Here is a 19,227-nt window from a genome sequence, read left to right as displayed (position 1 = left end):
ATACTTAGCAATGATCTATGGAAGAACAATATCTATCTTGTAGCTTTGTGCTCAAATTAATGTAGTATACATCTATGAAATCATGAAATGCAGTTCAGTCATTAGGAATGACAAAACTGAGCAGATACAAAATTATACACTTCCTAAAGTAAAACTAATTAAGCAGCTATATAACACACATTCCTGAAAAATGGGTGCTCACCATCTTGAGGAGATATTGGCCCAAAGATGATATACAGCAATCTTGCCTGATTCACCATTGGCCATGGTTTTAATATTCGTGTCAACCAAAAAGCCGAATCACTTCGCTGTGACCAGTGATCAAGCAGAACATTCCTACAGAACAGTCGGATCCTTAACTCCAGTTTTCGGGAACTTCCTGTGAAGACAAGAATCGTAAACCATCCTTACTAGAGTCAATGTGTTCATTGGAGAGTGATCAGAGCAACACATCAAACTCTGTGGTTAAATAGTGATTCTAAACTGGGTTTCTAAACAAAAAGTATACAAGGGTTTATCTGTTCTTAAACTGCCCTAACTTCATAGTTTGACTATCTACTTACCTTTACCTCCCTGATAAATATTCAAAACTTTGAAGATATGTTTAAGGGGCTTTTGCTGTGGTGTAGCTGGCTGGGTCTCCACCTGTGGTGCCAGTATCCCAAAAAGGTGCCTATTCTAGTCCCAGCTGCTCCTCTTCCCATCCAGCTCTCTGTTATGGCTTGGGAAAGCAGTGGAAGACGGTGCAAGTATTTGGGCCCGTGTGCCCGCGTGGGAGACCTGGAAGAAGCGCCTGGCTCCTGGCTTCAGATGGTCCCACCTCCAGCTATTGCGGCCATTTGGGGAGTGAACCAGTGGATGGAAGACCTTTCTCTTTGTCTCTTGCTCTGCCCACCTGTAACTCTACCTCTCAAATAAATAAATAAATAAAATCTTAAAAAAGAGACATGCTTAAGTTTATCAGAATCTAACACAATTTTGGATTTAAAAAGAAATAAATGAAGGGAAAGACTAAAGATATTTACCAGTAGCACATTTTTTACTGAAAGTATTACTTCCTTTACATCCACAAAAATCTTAGATCAAAGGACTAGATATATTTTTAAAGATTTATTTATTTATTTGCAGTGAACCAGAGGATGGAAGACCTCTCCTTCTCTTTCTGCCTCTCCTTCCCTCTTTGTGTAATGCTGACTTTGAAATAAATAAATAAATCTTATAAAAAAAATATGGGTTGCCAGCACTACAGGCAGCAAGTTTACCCACTGGGCCACAGTGCTGGCCCCCAAAGGGGCTATATTTTTAAATAGCTTTATGGAGGGGTCAGCGCTGTGGTATCAGGGAGTGAAGTCTCCACCTATAAATGTTGGCACCCCATTTGGGGGCTTGCTCAAATTGTGGCTACTCCACTTCCAAACCAGCTCCCTGCTAATTCACTTGGAAAAGCAGTGGAGGATGGTCCATGTCTTTGGGACCCTAAATCCATGTTGGAGATCCAGAGGAAGCTCCTGGCTTCTGGCTTTGGCCTGGCCCAGCCCTGGTCTTTGTGGCCATTTGGGAGTGAACCAATGGATGGGGGAGCTCTCGCTCTCATGCTCGCTCTCTCTCTCTCCCCTCCTCTCTCTGTATCTCTGCCTTTCAAATGAATAAAATAAATCTTAAAAAAAATAGCTTTACTGAGATCTAATTCACATACTGATGTGGGCTTGAGCACAATAATTTCGAATCTAGGTTCTTGTCTCATATAGATAAGAATCATAAGAGGCAACCTGGGGACAGGATTTATTTAACAGTGAGAGAGAACACATACATTCATATGTGAATGTGGGCTACCCCACACGGAGAAATACCTATCAAAAGTGGGCCAGAGAGTTGCCCAAATGTAGAGAAACATTGAATAGTACCCCCCACCATGGTCTGCGGCAAAGACAGCTGTCCCCCATTCTCAGCCTTTTCTTTTAAAAAAAAAATTTTATTTATTTATTGGAGAGGTAGAGTTACAGACAATGAGAGGGAGAGAAAGGTCCTCTGTTGGTTCACTCTCCAGATGGCTGCAACAGTGGGAGCTGCGCTGATCTGAAGCCAGGAGCTTCTTCTGGGTCTCCCATGCGGGTGCAGGGGCCCAAGCACTTGGGCCACCCTCCACTGCCTTCCCAGGCCATAGCAGAGAGCTGGATCGGAAGAGAGGCATTCAGGACCAGAACCGGCGTCCATATGGGAAGCCAGCACCGCAGAAGGATTAACCTATTGTGCCACGGTGCCGGTCCCCCTCAGCCTTTTCTATGAGGTAGGGGCTGAAGCCTTAATGTGTGTGAAGTCATCTGGGAATTTTATGGCACCTCTACATGGAGTTTATGATGATCATGGCTTTCTCCTTCTTGTCCCCAGAGGAAACAGAGGTGCTATCTTTGGAAGGTGGGTGTCTTTGACTGACAGGTAAGGAGATAACATTTTACTGTGGGACTTGCAAGGATGCCAGCTCGCTCAGATTTAACTAGTTGCCTGCCATATGATTTACTCATGTAGAATACAGAATTCAATGCTTTTTGTACATTCACAGATATGTGTAGCCATGATCAATTTTAGAACAATTTCATCACTTCAGAAAGAATTCCTGTTCTTTTAAATATCACCACCCTACTTCTGTGTCTTTATCACCCCAGCACTAAATAACCAATGATCTGCTCTGTGTATCTATAGTTTTCACAATTCTGGATTTTCATATAAATGAAATCATATAGTATGTGGTCTCTTGTGACTGTCTTATTGCACTTAGCAAAGCAAAGCATTTTCTTTTCTTTTCTTTTTTTAAGATTTATTTATTTATTTGAAAGTCAGAGTTACGCAGAGAGAGGAGAGGCAGAGAGAGAGAGGTCTTCTATCTGATGGTTCACTCCCCAATTGGCCGCAATGGCTGGAGCTGGGTTGATTCAAAGCCAGGAGCCAGGAGCTTCTTCTGGGTCTCCCATGTGGGTATAGGGGCCCAAGCACTTGGGCCATCTTCTACTGCTTTCCCAGGCCATAGCATCGGAAGTGGAGGATCGGAAGTGGAGCAGGCAGGCCTTGAACTGGTGCCCATATGTGATGCCGGTACTTCAGGCCAGGTTGTTAACCTGCTGCACCAGCGCGCTAGCCCCCGCAAAGCATTTTCAATGTTCATCCATTCGTAACATATATTATTTTATGACCAAATAATATTTCATTATATGGATATACCATAGTTTGATTATTCATTCACCACTGAAGAACATTTGGATTTTTTGCTGCCTTTTGGCTGTTATGAATAATGCTGTTATTAACATGTTTTTTTTTTGTTAAGGAATGGCTTCAAGCCCCGGCCTGAAGCGCTAGCATTCCACATTGGTGCCAGTTCAAGTCCTAGCTGCTCTACTTCTGATCCAGCTCTCTGCTATGGCCTGGGGAAGCAGTGCAAGATGGCCCAGGTCCTTGGGCCCATGCACCCATGTGGGAGATCCAGAAGAAGCTCCTGACTCCTGCCTTCTGATCAGATCAGCTCTGGCTGTTGCGATCATTTGGAGAGTGATCCAGTGGATGGAAGACCTCTCTCTCTCTCTTAGGCTCTACCTTTGTCTATAACTCTGTCTTTCTAATAAATAAAATAAATCTTAAAAAAAAAAAAAGAAGAAGATGGCCCAAGTGCTTGGACCCCTGCACCCATGTAGGGGACCCAGAAGCAGCTCCTGGCTCCTGGCTTCAGATTGGCCCAGCTCCGGCCATTGCAGACATCTAGAGAGAAGCAGTGGATGGAAGATCTCTCTCTCTCTCTCTCTTTGCCTTTTCTTCTCTGTAACGCTGACTTTCAAATAAATAAATAAATAAAATTTTAAAAGATGGTGATGTTGTTTAATCATTTAACAAATTTGTCATATTATTTTCTAATATGGCCACATCATTTTACTGTTCTTACCTGCATTGTAGTAGGGTTCTAATCTCCATTATGGCCAACATTTGTTACCAAACTTTTTTTTTTTTAATTTTTTTTTTTGACAGGCATTGTTAGACAGTAAGAAAGAGAGACAGAGAGAAAGGTCTTCCTTCCGTTGGTTCACCCCCCAAATGGCCGCTAGGGCCGGCGCGCTGTACGGATCGGAAGCCAGGAGCCAAGTGCTTCCTTCTGGTCTCCCATGCGGGTTCAGGGCCCAACCACTTGGGCCATCCTCCACTGCCTTCCTGGGCCACAGCAGAGAGCTGGACTGGAAAAGGAGCAACTGGGACAGAATCCGGCGCCCCAACCGGACTAGAACCTGGGGTGCCAGGTCCGCAGGCGGAGGATTAGCTTAGTGAGCCGTGGCGCCGGCCATAATCTACTTTCTATCACTATGAATTTGCCTATTCAGGTAAGTAGAATCCTATAATACTTGTCCTTTTGTTCTTGCCTTCTTTCAGTTGGCATGACATTTTCAAGCTTCATCAATATTGTAGTATATATCACATTGTGTTTATTTATTCATCTGTTGATAGACACTCGGGTTGTTTCCACCTTGGCTATTGTGAATAATGATGCAATGAACTTTAGTGTAAAAGTATCTGACTAAGTTCTGCTCTCTGTTCCATTAAGTATATACTTAGGAGTGGAACTGCTGGGCCACATGGTAATTCTACATTTAGCATTTTGATGATTAGCCAAACTATTTTCCATAGCGGCATCATTTTGCATTTTATCCCATTTATGTTCTACTTACTTGTAGGTGAGAGGAGTATAAATAGGATGCCTACTAATGATCTGAGACTATCCCCTCTGCTTTGTCAGGTCAAGTAATACAGACATTTAGAGAGAGATGATGGCCATCTGAGGAGATCAGGAAAGGCTCTACAGGGCCAGGTACAGAGCAGTCTAAAGGATGGGAAGGGCAGAAGGTGCCTCAGGACAATGAGACAGAATGGACCAAGCAGCCCTGGGGTGGAAATGTGTAAGAGGTGTCCAAGAGCAATATGCTTACGTAAACTGATGTAAAGAGTACTGGGCGGGCCCGCGCCACGGCTCACTAGGCTAATCCTCTGCCTGCGGCGCCGGCACTCCAGGTTCTAGTCCTGGTTGGGGTGCCGGATTCTGTCCCGGTTGCTCCACTTGCAGTCCAGCTCTCTGCTGTGGCCCGGGAAGGCAGTGGAGGATGACCCAAGTGCTTGGGCCCTGCACCCACATGCACCAGCTGTAGCAGCCATTTGGGGGGTGACCAACTGAAAAGGAAGACCTTTCTCTCTGTCTCTCTCTCTCACTGTCTAACTCTGCCTGTCAAAAAAAAAAAAAAAAAAAAAAAAAAAAAAAAAAAAACAAAAGAGTACTGGGCAATTAGCTTGAAAGAGCACACTGGGATCAGATTGTGAAGGCTGGTATAAATTATTTCGACTTTATTTTGAAGATATCAGGAGCTAATAAAAGTTTTTGATCAAGGGAGGAACATGATCAATTAATACTGTTATTATTTCATTGGGCTTCTAAATCTGCTTCTTTTTTTTTTTTTAATTGAAAGGCAGAGACTAAAGACACACAGACAGAGAGAGAGTTCCCATCCTCTGGTTCACTCCCCAAATATCTGCAACTGCAAAGGTTGGGCCAAGCAGAAGTTGGGAACTCAGTCTGGGTCTCCCACATGGGTGGCAGGAATCAATTACTTGAGCCATAAATGTGCCTCCTAGGGTCTGCATTAGAAGGAAACTGGAACTGAATTGGGAGCCAGAGTCGGGGATGGAATCCAGGTACTCTGATATGGGACGTGGGTGTCCCAGTTGGCACCTTAACTACTAGACCAAATTCTAGCCTCTGCATCAGATTTTAAAAATTACATAAAACACTACAAATGCTAAAGATTCTTTTACATTCCTTCTAATCCTTTTTCCCACTCCTTCACAGAAGTAATCATGACACTGAATATGGCTTCTGTGGAGGGAGGACTGGAGGGAAAGAGAGAGAGAGCGAGCGAGCGAGCGAGCACAGAAATGAGCCATTAGAGTTAGATGTATCTTTGGATTTGTATAGGAAAACTCTATCTTATTTAGAGATTATGCCTAAACACATTGATACGTATTTTCAAGTCTATCATCATTACAGGTTTGTCAGTTTATATAGCAAAAATATAGGAATATGTTTTTGAACAGTCACATAGCATGTTAGAATTATTATAATGAATCTATATGTTGTATACTATTATTATTTTTTTTTTGACAGGCAGAGTGGACAGTGAGAGAGAGAGACAGAGAGAAAGGTCTTCCTTTGCCGTTGGTTCACCCTCCAATGGCCGCCGCGGCCGGCGCGCTGCGGCCGGCGCACCGCGCTGATCCGATGGCAGGAACCAGGTACTTCTCCTGGTCTCCCATGGGGTGCAGGGCCCAAGGACTTGGGCCATCCTCCACTGTACTCCCTGGCCACAGCAGAGAGCCGGCCTGGAAGAGGGGCAACCAGGACAGAATCCGGAGCCCTGACGGGGACTAGAACCCCGTGTGCCGGCGCCGCAAGGCAGAGGATTAGCCTAGTGAGCCGTGGCGCCGGCCGTATACTATTATTTGAGCATTGTAGTTCTTTACCTGGTTTGTTGCAAACAACAGCCTGCATCTTACGAGACAGATTAGTCAGCTCACACAAGAAGTTATACACACGATGGCATTCGAGGTCATCCCAACCTGCTGTCAAGGTCTGAGGAAAACAAAATCAACACTGAAGATGTTCAGGTCATCAGAGCGATGTATAAGTCACCACTGTCTCATGTGTATACTGTTATTAGAACATGATCAAGATGACATGCAATTTTTATCCACTATGGAACTATTTAATAAGAAATTTATATAGCCATAACCTTGAAATATTCTAAAATCCAGTTTCTTTTCAGTGAGAAAGGAAATTTTCTTTCTCAGAACTTTATATTGATACTGAATCTTGAACTTTGACAATATGAGGAAAATGACAAAGTAAAGCCAAACCCTACAACACAGCTTTCGACTTCTCACAACTACACTGTGGTTTCATTTTAAGACCACAAGGAAACCCTTTTTGCCCCCTCTAGCTGTCATTTATGATACTGCTTAGAAATGAGAATGATCTCATGTTAATGTGACAATTTTTTTTTAATTGTTTTGTCTTGAAAGGCAGAGTTAGAGAGTGAGACGCAGAGAAAGAGAGCTCTTCCACCCACTGGTTCACTCCTCAAATGGCTGTAATGGAGAGGGCTGGACCAGGTCAAAGCTAGGAGCCCAGAACTCCATCTGGGTTTCCCATGTGGGTGAAGGGACCCAAGGACTTGGGCCATCATCCCCTGCTTTCCCAGGCGCATTAGCAGGAAACTGGATCAGAAGTGGAGCAGCCTCACTTGAAACAGTACCCAAATGGGGTGCCAGTATCGCAGGTGGTGGCTTAGCCTACTGTACCCAGACATGTACGTATAACAATTCTGAGCATTTATTTAAAGCAACTTCAAAAACTTTAATTAGGACAAAATTTAGTAATTATTTTTGAACATATTAAAATGCACAAACATATATGAAAAGGAGGTTCAAATGGTATGTTACTATAATTAGATTCTGAAATGCTGATTAACACATAAATTCTTTTGAAAATAGGTAAGTTGGGGCCAGTGTTGTGGTGCATGGGGTTAAGCGCTAACTGTGTTGCTGGCATCCCATATGGGTGCCAGTTCAAGGCATTGCTGCTCCACTTTCAATCTAGCTCCCTGCTAATGTGGAAAGCAGCAGAAGATGGCCCAAGAACTTGGGCCCCTGCCACCCACATGGATGGCTGGGGCCCTTGGCTTTGGCCTGGTCCAGCCACAGCTGTCCTGACCATTTGAGGAGTGAGTCAGTGGGTGGAAGATCTCTCTCTGTCTCTCTCCCTCTCTGTAATTCTTCCTTTTAAATAAATAAATATTTTAAAACAAACAAAAAAAGAAAATAGTTAAGTGGATTACAGTAGTTTAAAAATTTATCTTAATCTCTCTGGAGGGACATGAAAAACTTAACAGTGGTTGCTTCTGGCAAAGGGAAATAGTAGACAAGGGACAGGCCTGGGAGGGAGATGGACTTCACTTCAGACATTTCATACCTTTTAAAGGTTACATAAATGCATTTATGTGTATTACTGTCCCAAAGAAAGAGAGAAACCACCCCTCACACATACATAAAAAATTTGAGAAAAGGCAAAAATTGTCTTGAAAGAAGGCTCTGGAAGCCCTAGGCTGCTGGAATCCAATTACATGGGAGTTTGTGGCTGGCAGATCAGGTTACAGAGCAAGATTTTCCCAGGGGGCTTGCACTGTGGCGTAGCGGGTAAAGCTGCCACCTGCAGTGCCAGCATCCCATATGGGCACCAGTTTGAGTTCCGGCAGCTCCACTTCCAATCTAACTCTCTGCTATGGTCTGAGAAAGCAGTGAAAGATGGCCCAAGTCTTTGGGCCCCTGCACCCGCATGGGAGATCCAGAAGAAACTCCTGGCTCCTGGCTTCAGATTGGCTCAGCTCTGGCCATTGAGGCCACTTGGGGAGTGAACCAGCAGATGAAAGACTTCTCTCTTTCTCTCCCCCTCCGCGTCTCTCTCTCTCTCTGCCTCTGCCTCTCTGTAACTCTTTCAAATAAATAAATAATTTAAAAAAAGAAAAGATTCTCCCATATGCCTACCTCACAAGGTTGTAAGTTTTGTTTTCTCAGGATTACAAAGAGTTTAATACTAGACAATAATAACCCACTATCTAGAAGGTGAGAAGTATCCATTTAAGTCTGTTACAAATTTTAAATTAGTAACACATATGAAATGCTTATGATAGTGCAATACATAGCAAAGACTCAACAAATGCTGGCAATTCTTATTTTTATGTTTATAATAAAAGATTAATCAAAATGTTACTGAAATAATAATGTTGATGTCTAAAATTTACCTTAAATAATTAGCTCAAGACTTCAAACTCATTATATACAGGTATGTAATACACACATACACATACTACCCTGTAACATTTCTAGTCTTTAGAATTGCCTGGAAACTTTGAGAACATTGGTATAAAGTAAATAAATGTTAATCATTTCTCACAAGGGAAAAATCTGAGATGTCATAATATGATTAGAGTATTATAGTCTCAAATCTGTACAATTTTATTTTGCTCTAAGATTATTATAGGAGTGAGTATTCAGCCTAGTGGTTAAGATACCCACATCCCATATCAGAGTGCATGGGTTCCAGTCCTGGTTCTGCTCTGATTCCAGCTTTTCTCTTTTTTTTTTTTTTTTTTTTTTTTTTTTTTTTTTTTTTTTTACAGGCAGAGTGGACAGTGAGAGAGAGAGACAGAGAGAGAAAGGTCTTCCTTTGCCGTTGGATCACCCTCCAATGGCCGCCGCTGCAGCCGGCGCACCGTGCTGATCTGATGGCAGGAGCCAGGATCCAGGTGCTTTTTCCTGGTCTCCCATGGGGTGCAGGGCCCAAGCACCTGGGCCATCCTCCACTGCACTCCCTGGCCATAGCAGAGAGCTGGCCTGGAAGAGGGGCAACCGGGACAGAATCCGGCGCCCTAACCGGGACTAGAACCCGGTGTGCCGGCGCCGCAAGGTGGAGGATTAGCCTATTGAGCCACGGCGCCGGCCCTTTTCTCTTTTCTTTTCTTTTCTTTCTTTTGTGTGTGTGTGTGTGTGTGTGTGTGTATGTGTGACAGGCAGAGTGGACAGTGAGAGAGAGAGAGGAAGGCTGATCCGAAGCCAGGAGCCAGGTGCTTCTCCTGGTCTCCCATGTGGGTGCAGGGCCCAAGGACTTGGGCCATCCTCCACTGCACTCCCGGGCCATAGCAGAGAGCTGATTCCAGTTTTCTGTTAATGCATATACCCTGGGAGGCAGCAGTAATGGCTCAAGTGATAGGGTTCTTACTACCATCTACATGAGAGACTTAGATTGAATTCCCAGCTCCCAGTTTTGGTGTGGTCCAAACCCAGCAACTGCAAGCATTTGGGGGAATGAACCAGGAAATGGAACTGTCTATCTGTTTCTCTCTCTCTTGGTCTCCATCTCTCAAATAAATAAATAAAGCTTAAAATATGATTATAACTTCTATTAACCTATAGAAAGATAGATTCCATGCACAATTGTTAAATAGTTCAAAAACATTCCTTTTCTTCTTTCATTAAAAAAAGTACCTGCGGGTCCAGGCCGGTGTTGTGGCACAGTGGATTAAGCCTCTGTCTGCCATGCCAATGTCCCATAAAGGGACTGGTTTGAGTCCCGTCTGCCCTACTTCTGATCCAGCTCCCTGCTAATGCTCCTGGGAATCAGCAAAAGATGGTCCAAGTGCTTGGGCCCCTGCCACCCACATAAGAGACCAAGATGGAGTTTCAGGCTACTGGCTTTGGCCTAGTTCAGCCTTGACCGTTGTAACTATTTGGGGAGTGAGTCAGCAAATGAAAGATCTCTCTCTCTCTTTCTCTTCTTTCCTTTCTCTCTGTAACTCTGACTTTTAAGTAAGTAAATAAATCTTTAAAATAAAAAGTACCTGTAAAAACATGCCATAGCACGATAATCCTAAACATTGTATGGGAGCTGCACAGCCATTGAATTTAAAACAGGGAATCTGTAAAAAGAACAACTGTAAATTCTCCCTTTTCAGAAGAACTGCACAACGATTTGACATTCAAATTTAACAGAAATAAGCAAGAATATTTTCAGCATAAATTCTAATTATCCCTGTGTCACATAGACAGGGATTACAAAAAAAGTATAAGAAGTATCTGCCCTCAAGGAGTTTAGATATATACATATGAAGTTATAATAATCTGGATTAGAATGTGTATAAATTTTTAAATTAGTGAAAAAAACCTATATCAGATAATATGAAAACAAGGAAAAGACAAATTTAGGAATCACCTTAAAATCTTAAAGTAGGAATCAGATGTAATGAATGGAAAGGATTGATGAGAGAATTAGTAAAGACAAAATTGTATTGAGGTAGAATAAAAATCTGTACTTGGTAAGAAAAATATAACCAGTTTATTAGGCTCAAAGTAGTAGGAATTGAGGATGCATTGCTGGGAGAAACCTAAATACCCAACTAGGAATTTGCTGAAAATGAATAGCCACTGAAAAAAATTTCAGCAATAAAATTATCTTGATGAATGTTATTGTTTAGTAAAAATAACCTTAATCCAGCATCAGAATGATTTGGGAAGTGATGAAGTGGATGGTGGACAAATCATCTGGGAAGCTGCTGTAAGAATACAGTCCAGAGCTCAACACAAATCCTAACATGAAGAAGAGTCAGTGCTTCAGAAACAGCTGGCACACTACTGAGTGCACAACTGAACCAGCTCAGTTGGATATGTGTTTGAATCTGTATAGAAAGTTCCGTCTTAATTAGAGATTATGTCTAATCACATTGCTATATATTTCCAGGTCTGTCATCATTAAAGGTTTGTCAGTTTACATATTAAAAACATATTCCTTGGGAATAGGAGAGGGAGGAGGAAGAGGGGTGGGAGTGTGGGTGGGAAGAATCACTACATTCCTAAAATTGTATTTATGAAATACATGAAGTTTGTATTCCTTAAATAAAAGTTTTTTGGGGAAAACATATATATATGGTTGACACCAGCAACCCATTCGAGTGCCAGTTTGTGTCCCAGCTATTCCACTTTCAATCTAGCTTCCTGCTAATAGCCTGGCAAAGTAGTGGAACATGGCCCAAGTGCTCGAGTCCCTGCCAACCACGTGAGAGACTCAGTAGAAGCTCTTGGCTCTTGGCTTCAGCCTAGCCCAGCCCTGGCCATTGTAGCCATCTAAGTAGTGAACCAGTGGATGGAAGATCTCTCTCTCACGCTCACTCTCTGCAACTCTGACAAATAACAAATAAAAAAAACTTTAAATATATATATATATATTTCTATATTTTGGAATATTTAAGTAGTATGTTAACATTCAGAAATTATTTAATTTTAATAAAATATCCACATCATCACCCTAAAATCTCAGATTCCTATGGGAGTTAAAAATACTTCATACTGTACTATGTTTTTTCTGTACATACTATCTATTATGTTAAAGTTTAATTTTCAATTAGGCAATGTAAGATATTAGCAATAATAATAAATAGAACAATTATAATAATATATCGGTAATACAATTGTCAGCATCACTACTCTTGTGCTTTGAGGCCATTACTAAATAAAATAAGAGTTACTTGAACATAAGCACTGTGACACCAAAAAATGGATCTGATAACGCAGAGAACCTAGCCACTGAGTGACTAACGGGCAGGCAGCACATACAGAGAGGACACCTTGGACAAAGGGCTGCTTCACATCCTTGGTGGGGTGGGATACAATGGCAAGAGATTTCTCCACACTACTCTGACTGGTATGTAATTTAAATCTTAGGAATTGTTAACTTCTGAGATTTTCATTTTATATTTTTGGTCTGTGGATGACAGTGGGTAACTCAAAGAATGGATGGGGGGTGGGGACTACCATACTATACTACCTAAGTGTTTTTTAATCTCTGAGTACTTGGCAAAGTATTAGATTACCATTAACAAATTCTTTAGTGCTAATTCATGAAAATCTACTAATTAAATAAAATTTAAAACAATAATAAAATGTCTTTACAGGCAATCAAGAATGTGAACTAATTCAGAACTATCTTACTTCCGTGAGTATCTTGTGAATGTACTTTAGTCTTTCCTTGGTAGGTAACAGCAACGTACATCTTTTAAACAGTAGACCTGAAAAGGTAGAGGTGGGAAAGAAAAATGACAATGTAATTAATTTAAGAATATCAATAGACCCCAACACAATGCTTCTTGAAAGTCAGGTATGGTTTACCACAGTGGACTATGAGTTGATATGATTTGTACCAGAAAGTTTGGGAGAAAGGGTATTAAATAATTATATGGAGTTCTCTAAGTGATTCTGATTTCTGTCTAAGAGGCCTTGGGATAACATTGTTATCCTCTCAATTAGGCACACTTCTTTACTTTTTGCAATTCTCTTTATGTAAATTACCTAGAGATCGGTAGTGCTCCAGGATACCAAATTGATGCTACAGAAAATTATTTAGACTTAAAAAGATATAATAATAAGATATAATTATACATTAGGGAAACTTTGTCTTTATTTCCTAGAAAATATATTGCAATATCTCTTGAAATTAACCTCATGGCCACAAAGGAAAATGCTTTATGAGTTGTTAATGTAAGGCATAGAAAGACTGGGAAAAGAGGTTGATATTCCTTTCTCCAAATACAAAATAATTGAAATCTTAGTACTTAAAATTTCAGAGGGTAGAAGTCATCTTTGCTCACAGAGGGTATATAGTTTGGATGAAATACCTATTTCTTCCTTGAAAGATATCCTTTTATGGGGTTTGCACGTTAAGAATGTACAGGATTTTGTGTTCAGACATTTTAAAAAGAAAAAAAGCACCTCAGTTCTCAGTGAGATATGTGACTTGAACCACAGTGACAGGAAGTATATGATTTATTTCTTCTAAGTGTTCTGTTTTTCCTAAAATGGCAATGCACTGTTAGAATTCCTATCGGGACAGATGTCCTCAAACTAAAAATAAGATACATAGTAGAGAAATATATGCCTGCATTTCATGACTTTCTTCAGTTTTCAACTTCTTTGCATTTACTTTTTATATAATATAATATCTACTTTATATAATTCTGAAGAATCTATGGGAATCTAATTTATTTTTAGAAATGGCTATGTTTGGGAAACATATGACCAGAATTGAGTTTTAAACATAAACTTTCCTTATTTTTGTATATAAAAGACATTTTCAGTGTTTGGTTTTTAGGCTGAACTTTTTTTTTCCCTTCATATTTCGGCATCTAGTCCACATATAATAGCTGGGGAATTATAATTGCATGTTGGTTGCCTTTCTAATGTAAAACTCCTATTTTTAAGGATTACAATTTACCATAAAACCCAATACTGGTTGATTTACTTTTTTTCCCACACAGGTGCTCTGCTGTACCCTTTAGAGACCAACTTCTTTAAGTTCTCCCCACTAAAATAGAATCAGATGTAATGTTCTTTCCACACTGCCCATCTGCTCTGCTTTGTATGAAGAAGCAAATTAAAATTTATAATCTCTAAAGTGCAGGATTCTGAAAATGTTATTTTAATGTCTGAAAACAAGAAAAGATCCGATAGGAATGGCAACATGAGAAAACGTACTTACCATCAAACATTTACCTAAAGAATTAGACATAAACCAGGTGTCTGCATCAAAATTAAATGGAAAGCTGCAATCATTACACGAATAAAACCTTTTTTTTTTTTTTTTTTTTTTTTGACAGGCAGTGTGGACAGTGAGAGAGAGAGAGAGACAGAGAGAGAAAGGTCTTCCTTTGCCGTTGGTTCACCCTCCAATGGCCGCCACGGCTGGCGCACCGTGCTGATCCGATGGCAGGAGCCAGGTGCCCCTCCTGGTCTCCCATGGGGTGCAGGGCCCAAGGACTTGGGCCATCCTCCACTGCACTCCCTGGCCACAGCAGAGAGCTGGCCTGGAAGAGGGGCAACCGGGACAGAATCCGGCGCCCAGACCGGGACTAGAACCCGGTGTGCCGGCGCCGCAAGGCGGAGGATTAGCCTAGTGAGCTGCGGCACCGGCCTGGAATAAAACCATTTTTAAAAGCTGGCTATTAAGATTGGTATTTTTACTTTTTAACTAAACGATCCATATAATTGTCTTAATGCTTTTTTGTTTGTTTAAGCAACTGAAACTTAGTCAAGGAGAAAGAAATTCTTTCAGATCAAAACCAAAGAATAGGGGCCAGAGTTGTGGCTTAGAGGGGTAAAGCTGCTGCCTGCAACGCCTGCAACACCTACAACACCCATGGGGTACCAGTTCAAATACAGGCTGCTCCATTTCCTATCCATCTCCCTGATCATGGCCTGGGAAAAGCAGTGGAAGAAGGCCCAAGTACTTGGGGCCCTGCAATCCACATGGGAGACTCTGATGAAGCTCCTGGCTCCTGAATCCTGCATGGCTCAGCCCTGGTATTGTGATCATTTGGGGAGTGAACCAGTGGATAGATCTCTCCCTCTCTTGGGGCCTGCGCTGTGGCGCAGATTCGAGACCCGGTTGCTTCACTTCCGATCCAGCTCTCTGCTATGGCCTGGGAAAGCAGTAGAAGATGGTCTAACTCCTTGGGTCCCTGCACCCACGTGGGAGACCCAGAAGAAGCTCCTGGCTCCTGGCTTCAGATTGGCACAGCTCCAACCGTTGTGGCCAACTGGGGAGTGAACCATCAGATGGAAGACCTCTCTTTCTCTCTCTCTCTGCCTCTCCTCTCTCTGTGTAACTCTGACTTTCAAATAAATAAATCTTAAAAAAAAAAAAAAAAAAGGATCTCTCCCTCTCTGTAACTCTTTCAAATAAATAAAATAAATATTTTTTAAAAATTAAAAAAAAAAAAACAAAGGATAAGCTTTATGAGTTCTCCAAAACATTCATCAAACACAGAATTAAAAGGTAAAGTTGTGTGGCAGATTGAGCTGCCACCTTTGTAACCCTAACATCCCATATCAGAGTGCCAGTTTGAGTCTTGGCTGCTCTGCTTCTGATCTAGTTTCCTGATAATGCACCTGGGAAAGCAGTAGATGATGATGGCCCAAGTACTTGAATCCCTGCCACTCATATGGGAGACTGTTAGAGTTCCTGGTCTCTGGCTTTGGCTTGGTCTAGGCCCAACAGTTTTAGGCATTTGAGGAATGAATGAGATAGATGGAAGATACCTCCCCGCTCCCTCCATCCCATCACTCTACCTTTCAAATAAAGAAATAAATCTTAAAAAAAAAATAGGGGCTAGCATTGTGGTACATACAGTAAGCTGCCACTTGTGACACTGACATCCCATATGGGAGCAATTGGTTCTAGGCCTGGCTGCTCTGCTTCTGATCTAGCTTCCTGCCAATGCACCTGGGAAAGCAGCAGAATATGGCTCAAGTGCTTGTGCTCCTGCTACCCAAGTGGGAGATTCTGAAGGAGTTCATAGCTCTTAGCTTCAGTGTGGACTAGCCCCCACTGTTGTAGTCATTTGGGGAGTGAACGAGCAGATGAAAGATCTCTGTCTCTTTCCTTCTCTGTTACTCTGCCTTTCAAATAAATAAATATATCTTAATAATAAAGATATTTCCTGGAAGTGTTTGAAGTACCTCCTATTACCCAAGTACCACTTCCCCTGCAACTAACAATGCTTGAAAAAAGATATTTTCAATGAGAAGTAGCAAAAAGTATTTTGTTACAGGCTTTATTAACCCAGTCATAAATATTGAAACCATTAACAGAAATTAAACACATATATCTCACTTGGTCTTATTAAATGTACTTTTTTTTTTTTTTGAAAGGCAGAGTTACAGAGAGGCAGAGGCAGAGAGATAGAGAGGTCTTCCATCCACTGGTTCACTCCCCAGATGGCCACGATGGCTGGAGCTGTACCAATCGAAGCTAGGAGCCAGGAGCTTCTTCTGGGTCTCTCATGGACTTGGGCCATCTTCTACTGCTTTCCCAGGCCACAGCAGAGAGCTGAATTGGAAATGGAGCAGCCGGGACTTGAGCTGGCGCTCATATGGGATGCTGGCATTGCAGGAGGAGGCTTTATCCTCTACGCCATGGCACCAGCCCCCTAAATATACTTTTCAAATATACTTTGCCGAAGTTGAATATTTACATAGTCCTATTTTATTATCTCAAAACTAGGCATCTTTGGGGCTGGCGCCGCGGCTCACTTGGTTAATTCTCCGCCTGCGGCACCAGCATCCCATATGGGCGCCAGATTCTGTCCCGGTTGCTCCTCTTCCAGGCCAGCTCTCTGCTGTGGCCCAGGAAGGCAGTGGAGGATGGCCCAAGTGCTTGGGCCCCTGCACCCACATGGGAGACTAGGAAGAAGCACCTGGCTCCTGGCTTTGGATCAGCGCAGCGCCAGTTGTAGCAGCCATTTGGGGAGTGAACCAATGAAAGGATGACCTTTCTCTCTGTCTCTCATTGTCTAACTCTACCTGTCAAAAAAAAAAAAAAAAAAAGGTCGGCGCCGCGGCTCAATAGGCTAATCCTCCGCCTAGCGGCGCCGGCACACCAGGTTCTAGTCCCGGTCGGGGCACCGGATTCTGTCCCGGTTGCCCCTCTTCCAGGCCAGCTCTCTGCTGTGGCCAGGGAGTACAGTGGAGGATGGCCCAAGTCCTTGGGCCCTGCACCCCATGGGAGACCAGGAGAAGTACCTGGCTCCTGCCATCGGATCAGCGCGGTGCGCAGGCCGCAGCACACCGGCCGCGGCGGCCATTGGAGGGTGAACCAACGGCAAAGGAAGACCTTTCTCTCTGTCTCTCTCACTGTCTACTCTGCCTGCAAAAAAAAAAAAAAAAAACAAAACAAAACAAAAACACAATTTGGCACTTTTGGGCCACCAAAAGGAAATATTTAACTTATTATTGGGTCTTTATTTAATCCCAACATCATTGTGATTCTTGGTTTTATTGCCATGCTTTGGTTAATTATAAAGTGGTTTCATAATTAAGTTGGTATCATTAGTCAAGTTGAAATTAGAATTTTATTTCAGCGCTCTAGGGAGAATGAAATTAATGAATGGGGTAAAAGATATAAATGATTACATATCAAGGGAAGAAAGATTATACAGAATTTCCTTTGATAAAGTCAATTTAATTATAGCATAATGATTTATTAGTAATTGCACAGTGCTTAAAAAAAGAAAACCATAGTTTCTGATAAGAGAGCACATGATACTCCATAATAATGTGTTTACACTCCTTTTTTTAAGGACTAGATTATGGTTGAAGGGAAAAGTGCTAAGGAGATAAAACTCATCGAATCCACAGGAATTAAAGCACATGTTTCCAAAACTGGTAAAGCACCTAGTCAATAAGCATGGGTGACATTGTACTCACATGAAATCACAGGACTTTGCATTGAAATGTATTTTCTTTTTTAAAGTGCAAGGGGCTGTTAGGAGAAAGTCCTCACACTGAAGAGTAACACCATCATAGAAATGGGCACATTTTAGGAAGTATTTCACTTCCTGCTAGCATTACAGGACTGTATAATATCCTCTCAATTAGGCACACTTCTTTACTTTTTGCAATTCTCTTTATGTAAATTACCTAGAGATCGGTAGTGCTCCAGGATACCAAAGTTCTGTCTCCTGCCATGTAGCTCAAGAGTATGAAAGTCCTGTAGCAAAAGTCTTTTGCTTCCTGATGAAGTTGAGATGTAATTAATAATGTTCTGGCTCACTGTTTTGGACACCATACTTAACATGCTGATATCCTTCACTACCAAAAGAACAGATACATGCATATATACATTTATGAATGGTTTAAATAGAAGAATGTCACTGTTAGCAGGTTTTTTTTTTTTTTTTTTTTTTTTTTTAGATTTACTTATTTATTTGAAAGGCAGAGTTTGACAGAGAGAGAGCGAGACAGATCCTCCATCCACTGGTTCACTCCCCAGATGGCTGACACAGCCAGCGATGGACCAGGCCAAAGCCAGGAGCCAGGAGCATCTTGCAGGTCTCCCACACTGGTAGCAGGGGCCCAAGCACTTAGGCCACCTTCCACTGCTTTTCCCAGGTCACCAGCAGGGAGCTGGACTGGCAGTGGAGCAGCTAGGACAGGAACCAGCGCCCATTTGGGATGCCAGCATTAGAGGTGGCAGCTTTACAGGCTGTGCCCCATTGCTGGCCCCCAGTTTATTATCTTATAAGTTAATTCATTAAGAATGATAAGCCTGTGGGTCAGCATAGTGGCATAACAGATCAAGCTGCTGCCTGATACGCTGGCATACCTGAGGGGTTGGTTTGAATCCCAGCTGCTCCACTTCCATTCCAGTTCCCTGCTAATGCACTTGGAAAGGGAGTGGAAAAAGTTCTGAGTGCCTGGAACTCTCCCATCCATGTAAGAGACCAGGATGGCCATTGTAGCCATTTGGGGAGGGAACCAGCGGATGGAAGATATCTCTTGCTCTAACTCTGCCTTTCAAATAAATAAATAAATTTTTAAAAAAAGTTAAAAAATAACAATGATAAGCCAGGCAGGTAAAAATCTAAAAAGTCTGAATATTGTTTTACATCCAATTATTAATAAATTAGAAATGTTAGATGTAACAATCAGGTTACCATGCCATTATGATTCGAAGTATGCTTTTAAACAGTCTGAATTTTGTGCTTTCTCATTGACCCCTTATCTAACAATGTTGAAATCTTAAAAAAACATAAGTATCATTATTAA

General features: G+C 41.9%; 1 protein-coding gene across 7 annotated transcripts in view; it reads right to left on the bottom strand.

The window, feature by feature from the left end:
* Positions 1-19,227, bottom strand: part of FBXO47 (F-box protein 47) — a 32,521-nt gene that overhangs the window by 9,005 nt on the left and 4,289 nt on the right. For 3 of the 7 annotated variants that reach the window (XM_008271392.3, XM_070059999.1, XM_002719335.4), the window contains 5 exons: positions 18,100-18,270; positions 12,619-12,695; positions 10,476-10,553; positions 6,544-6,652; positions 203-379 (listed from right to left, as the gene is read on the bottom strand). In XM_008271392.3, coding sequence (XP_008269614.3) covers positions 203-379; positions 6,544-6,652; positions 10,476-10,553; positions 12,619-12,695; positions 18,100-18,270 — 612 coding nt within the window. Of the gene's footprint in view, positions 1-202; positions 380-6,543; positions 6,653-10,475; positions 10,554-12,618; positions 12,696-12,975; positions 13,001-18,099; positions 18,271-19,227 lie in introns of those variants that run through there. The other 4 variants (XM_070060000.1, XM_051824901.2, XM_051824900.2 and 1 more) reach the window with 4 other exon arrangements.

This window comes from Oryctolagus cuniculus, chromosome 17, assembly GCF_964237555.1.
Source record: "Oryctolagus cuniculus chromosome 17, mOryCun1.1, whole genome shotgun sequence".
Lineage (NCBI taxonomy): Eukaryota > Metazoa > Chordata > Mammalia > Lagomorpha > Leporidae > Oryctolagus > Oryctolagus cuniculus.
This window is presented reverse-complemented; position numbering and strand designations above follow the sequence as displayed.